The following is a 6523-nucleotide window of genomic DNA, read 5'->3' on the forward strand; positions in this document are numbered from 1 at the left end:
GGACATACGGGATTTTTCAAGTCACTGTTGAAATTAGTGCCTTAAAGTATAAATAGAACTATCTAAAAAATCTTTTTCCATATTTTGATACTATGTTTTAAATTCATTAAAAATGAAAAATATAGAACACTTTGAGCAGACATAGTATTTTCTCTGACATTGATTACATGGATTTCTAGAATCAACACTGGGTTGGTGAGACAAATTTCAAAGTTTTACTTTTCATTTTGAATTTATAGATGATAGCTCCTTGTGGGTTGAGTATGTTTTTAAAGACTTTTTAGAGCAGTTTTAGGTTTACTGCAAAGTCGGGAAGAGAGATTTTCCATCTACCTCTGCCCCTCCCCCATCATCTACCTACAGAGTGGTCTGATTGTTAACTACTGAGAAAACGACAGTGACAGGTCATAATTACCCAAAGTCCACCGCTCTTGGTGTGGTACATCCTATGGGTTTTGACAAATGTGTAATGGCATGTACTCATCGTTAGAGTAGCACGGAATTTTAAAACATTAAAAAAATATATTTATTTAATCTTGAGAGAAAGACAAAGCAGGAGTGGGAGAGGGGCAAAGAGAGAGAGGGAGACACAGAATCGGAAGCAGGCTCCAGGCTCTGAGCTGACAGCACAGAATCCCATGTGGGCTTGGACCCACAAACTGTGAGATCATGACCTGAGCCGAAGCTGTCCACTTAACCGAGCCACCCAAGCACCCCTAGGGCATCACAGAATTTTCACTGCCCTAAAACTCATTTGTACTCTGCTTAGTCATATCTCCCCTTGCCCCTCCCTGAATTATTTTAAGCATATTGCATGCATTAACTCATTTAATCCTAGAATAAACCTTTGAGGGAAGTACTCATCTTCCAGTTTTATAGATGAGGAAATGGAAACACAGGTGAGGTAACACCTAGGAAGTGGTAGAGCCAGTCTGGCCCTACAGCGCATGAACTGTTGTGTTCTTTGTGCATTTCCTTTAGCTGTCTTGAGGTCCTACACATGTTACCTCTAATATTGTCAACGTTACATTGCCAAAATAAACTGGGGAGGAAAAATTTTAAAGTGTACTTAAAAAAAAAAAAGGTGTACTTAAATTTCTTTGGTTTAGAGCTATCCTTAACGGGAGTTGTATAATATAGTACATTTTTCGCAAACGCAGTACCACATGAGATGCAGAAGCAGACACCTGTGATAATACATGTCTGTGTCATACTACCTAAGATCCATTTGGATGCTATGTAACATACATGGACTGCAAGTTCCATGAGGGCAGGGGCCACGTTTATTTTGCTCATAGCAGTGTCTGACTCACAACCACAATTTAGTCTGAGATGTGGTATGTGCCCAGGAAATACCTACTGATCAATGAGGACACGACACGCCATAAAAAGCCCATCAATTGTGGAATATGTCCTTTCCAAGTGTAATATGTAATCGTGTAATTTTTATTTTTTTAATGAATAAGGCTGGGAAATTGCTGAGGTAATGGAGGATAAATCAGTATTAAGACATCTGAAGTAGTTTTTTATTATTTGTACAAATAACTAGTTTTTTTTAAATTTCTGAACTTGGGCAAATTGAACCAGAAAGACAAAATACTTCAGAATTTAGCTCATCCTGCCAAACAGATGACCAAATGGATTTTTATAAGGACTAACGAATGTTGCAATTTAAAATCATACGAGCCTTTGGCCAGTATTCAGTGAAGTCAGCTCAGACTAGTAAATCCGTGCGGAGGAGCTACTTACGTCAGATGTGCACCACAGGCCACAGATGCCAGCGAATGAAACAGTGTCGGGCAAGAAAGGAATCAATGACACATACCGGGCCACCAGTTCCTGTTTAAACAATAATCAAACAGTTCCTGTTTAGAAAAATTAATTTCTGATAAAATAGGAATCTAGATATTCTACCTCATTTTCTTGCAAGAGTTCCATGTATCACAAACATTTGTGTGTGCAGAATGACGTGCGGGCTCACCGAGTGCTTACTAAGCTCGGTGTTGTGTTATCCTCTCCTTTCACCCGCTCCAAACGTCCTAAGAACGCAGTCACTGTTAATGTCCTTCTTTTACAGGTGAAGACACCGGCTCCTAGGTCTCTTTGAAATGTTCTCTCTTTTTTTCTTCCTGCACTTCCTTACTTTCTGGTATAGGAAGACGTCCTAACAATCATCGTGCATTTTCTCTAGCCCAGTCCAAAACCCAGCCACTTCTCCAGGGAGCTTTTTAGAAGGTAATCAGTCGTATTTAGAAACCAAGATCAGGGGATCATTGTAGTTATAACTCCTATTTCTGCAGTTTCTAAGGAGGTTGGACATCTCTTCATATGCTTAATTGGCATTTCAAGTTTACACTTCCCTGAATTTCCTTTTTGTTCGTTCTAAGGGAGAAAACTTGTATTGGCACACATTCCTTTCCTTGTTAAATTAACAGAATGAAGCAGTGATTTTTAAACCATTACAGCTGGTTTCTCCCAAATGAACTTCACCGTAGTAGGTTGGTAGGCCAGTGGGGTCACAACCACGGAGTGTCAGTATGAGACCCACAGGCTGTGAAGAAAGTGCAGCTCTTTCATTCCCTTGATCACCTGAGGTGCATAAAACATAAAACTTCTAACAAGGAACCATGCCAAGAACGAAATCAGAGAGGATGAGCAGCACCGCAAAGCTCAAGAGATGCAGGGGCCCCGGGACAATGGCTTTCTCCAAACGGCTGCCCCACTATTTTCTCCCCAACCTACTTCAGATCCAGCAAGCTACTTGCTTGGAAGTATTGCCAGTGGTGAGCATTTGCTTGTTAGGAGCTCCACCTTCTTTTCCTTTGGAAAACCTACCATCCTCCAGGTCCCAGTCCTCCCTCGGGCACGCACGCACGATGGGGAGGGTGCGGAGGCGGCTGCAGGTGGAGGCGGGCAGCAGGCGCTGCAGGCTGCACGGGTCTCTGGGGGAAGGCCTCGCTCCGTTTGCAATGGTGGCGGGCACGGCCTACGTGTGCGCCGAGACCTCAGCCCAGGGAACGGGCCGGGTGACAGCCAGGCCTCGGACGTGTCTGCTTGGAAGAGAGCTCTGATGGTAGACACAGGCTTGGCCCAGTCCTTCCGGCCCTGTCTAAAGCCTTGTATCTGATCTGAACGCAAAGAACAAAAGACATCCTACCCTCTCATCACCAGCCCAACTGGCTATAATTAGGGGGAAACGGCCCCTGGCTGGCAGGACAAGTGCCACAGTGAATTTCTATTTCAGTATGTTGCACATTTTGTTGTTGATTTGCAGGTGTTTTAAAAATATATTCTAGTCGGTATTCTTTTTGTCTGTTATATATGTTGTAAACACCTTATTACTTGTGGCTTTTCATTTCCTTTGTAGCGTCTTTTGAGAAAACCAAGTTCTCACCTTTTTTTAATAAGTTTTTTTTACTTATTTTTGAGAGAGAGAGAGAGAGAGAGACAGAGAGCACACTAGTGAGTAGGGGAGGGGCATAGAGAGAGGGAGAGAGAGAATCCCAAGCAGGCTCCTTGCCGTCAGCCCAGAGCCTGATGCGGGGCTCAGTTTTAAGAACCGTGACATCATGTCCTGAGCCAAAACCGAGAGTCAGGACTCCCAACCGACTGAGCCACCCACGTGCCCCTACGTTCTCACTCTCAATATGGCCAAATGTACTTTTCTTTTCTTTATAGCTTGTGCCTTTTTCTATCTTAAGAAGTTCTACCTTAAGTCATACAGATAAAAAATATCTTCATATTTAGGAGCACCTGGGTGGCTTAGTCGGTTAAGCCTTCAAGTCTTGGTCTAGGCTCAGGTCAGGATCTCACAGCTGGTGGGACAGAGCCCCACATCGGGCTCTAGGCTCACAGTGGGGAGCCTACTTAGGAGTCTCTCTCCCTCTCTCTCTGCTCCTCCCCAGCCTTTTCTCAAGATAAATAAGCTTAAAAAAATGATTTCATATTTAAGTCCTCGATCTATCTGCTCTTGAATAGCTGTGAAGTAGGAATCTTTTTATTTTTTCTGTGTGTAAAAATCAATGATCCCAATGAAATTTAGGTAATAGGCTTTTCCTTACTAATTCCTAATGCCAGCTCTGTCCTGAGTCAGGTTTGAGTGGGTCATATTTAAGTGGACTTTTTATGCTTTTCCATTTTTCTCTTTGTTATCTGTATGTCAGTGCCATTTTACTTTAATTACTATGGTCTTATAAATCATCTGGGTATATGGTGTGGCAAATCTTCCCACTGAGATCTTACTTCTCGAGATGGCTTGGCTATTTTGGCCGTTTGCACTGGTATATAAATATTAGAATCAGTTTGTCAAGTTCCACTATAAATGGTTTTAAAAATCTAGTTTGACAGTCTTTGTCTTTTTTTTGGTTAATTTTTTAAGGTTTTATTAATTTTTTTGAGAGACACACTGTAAGTAGGAGAGGGGCAGAGAGAAAGGGAGACACAGAATCAAATGCAGGCTCTAGGCTCCGAGCGGACAGCAGTGAGCCCAATGTGGAACTCGAACCCACGAACCACGAGATCATGACCTGAGCCAAAGACCTCAGCTGACTGAGCCACCCATGCACCCTGACAGTCTTTGTCTTTTAAATAGAAATTTAAATCTCTTTGCTTTGATTATGATTACTGGTAAACATTTAGACTATTTTAACTACCTTATTCTGTGCTTTTTTATTTCTCATACTTTTTTCTATGTTTCTTTTTTCCTCTCTCCCCACTTTCTTCACCCCCATTTCATATTTTATCTCCTGTTATTTGGAAGTTATATGCACTTTTATTCTTTTAAGTGATTCATCTAGGAATTTCAATGTGAATATTTAACCTACAAGTTAATAAATATCTTCACTCTCCTCTTGGGAAACACAAGGGCATTAAAATATTCTCATCAATCCTGTTCCATTTCTTCCAGGATATTGGTTTTGTCACTACTTTCCACCCTCTCTGCTGTTATTATTGATATTATGACAACACCCATCTCCATTTACTCACAAGTTTCCCATTTTCTTTATTTACTGTTCAGTGTTGCAGCTAGGATTTTCTGAGAGCTTTTCTTCCCTTTGAAGGATATTTTAAAGAAATTCCTTAAGTGAGACTCTTTTGGTCATAAATTCTCCCAATGTTTGTGTGAAAGACAGTTTCACTAGATATAAATTACTAGTCCAATGGCTATTTCTTTCAGCCTTTCAAAGACATTATTACTTCTCTGCCTTTCCTTTGTGCAGCTGAAAAGCTTATTGGTCGAATCATTGTTCTTTTGTAGAAAGTCTGTTTTCTCTCCAGCTGCTTTCCTTTTATTTATTTGTATAGGGGATACCAGGCTCCCTGCGTCTCAGGATTGCTATCTTCTGTCAAATCTTAACACATTCTCAGCTCTCTTTTAACATTGCTTTTCTCCTTTCATACATCATGTGGTCTTCCTCCCTCTGTCCTCCATGTCTCTTAACCTTTCCTTTTTATCTTCTATTTTTTTTTTTTTTGCTATCTCTGTGCTAGATTCCAAGTAATTTCTTTGCATGTATATTCCAGTTCGCTAATTCTCTCTGTACTTACCTGTATGTAACTGAACTCTGTTTTTAATGTAATGGTTTGCGTAAGCTGTTTGTTCATTTTCTATTTTTAATTATTTTATATTTCTATAAGTACTATGCAGTATTTTTAACAATCTGCTTACTTTTGTTTTATTTTCAATTCCCTAGATTTCTTTTTTTTAATTTTTAAATGTTTTTTATTATTTATGTTTGAGAGAGAGACAGAGCATGAGAGAGGGAGGAAAAGAGAGAGAGTTGGAGACACAGAATCTGAAGCAGGCTCCTGGCTCCCAGCTGTCAGCACAGAGCCTGACACGGGGCTCGAACCCACGAACCGTGAGATCATGACCTGAGCAGAAGCCGGATGCTTAACCGACTGAGCCACCCAGGCATCCCTTAAACCATTTTTAAAATCATGGCTGTATTAAATACTGCATGGTTTGCCCAAGCTAAGATGAAACCACATCATAAATCAATAAGCATTTTGCATTTTCTTTCATTATCTACTCAAAGTCATGCCTACTGCACCTCTAAAGATTTCATTAAATCCAATTATACAGCAAACACTCCCAAAATAAACTTAGATTGTATTGCAGTTTCACTTAACAGTATATAAAATGCTGTGTTGTGACAGGTATCAACTATCCATTAGATACTGAATCAATTTTTCTTAAGCAGTACTAACTGCTTGCTTTTCTTGAAGCTAGATCATTCTGAAAGTTTCCTGTCAGACCTATGAGTGCAAACATATGGTATCTGTCCTTCTATGCCTGACTTATTTTGCTTAGCATGACACCCTCGAGGTCCATCCACTTTCCTACAAATGGTCAGATTTCATTCTTTCTGATACATAGTAGCAGAATATTTACTATTGAAGCTTGAAAAGATGTGAGTTCTTTGTGTGCAATCTTTCATTTATGCATGTGAGAGGGTTTTCTTTTTTTTTAATATTTTTACATTGTAGTACTTGTTTTGCTTGTTGGTGGTGTTTGCTTATT

The 6523-nt window shown here is 40.2% G+C and overlaps 1 protein-coding gene across 1 annotated transcript in view; it reads right to left on the reverse strand.

Annotated features, from left to right (window-relative positions):
• Positions 1-6523, reverse strand: part of CC2D2A (coiled-coil and C2 domain containing 2A) — a 136881-nt gene that overhangs the window by 16580 nt on the left and 113778 nt on the right. Inside the window, exon 33 of the mRNA XM_029948558.1 lies at positions 1750-1839. Coding sequence (XP_029804418.1) covers positions 1750-1839 — 90 coding nt within the window. The remainder of the gene's footprint in view (positions 1-1749; positions 1840-6523) is intronic.

This window comes from Suricata suricatta, chromosome 1 (assembly GCF_006229205.1).
Source record: "Suricata suricatta isolate VVHF042 chromosome 1, meerkat_22Aug2017_6uvM2_HiC, whole genome shotgun sequence".
Classification (NCBI taxonomy): Eukaryota; Metazoa; Chordata; class Mammalia; order Carnivora; family Herpestidae; genus Suricata; species Suricata suricatta.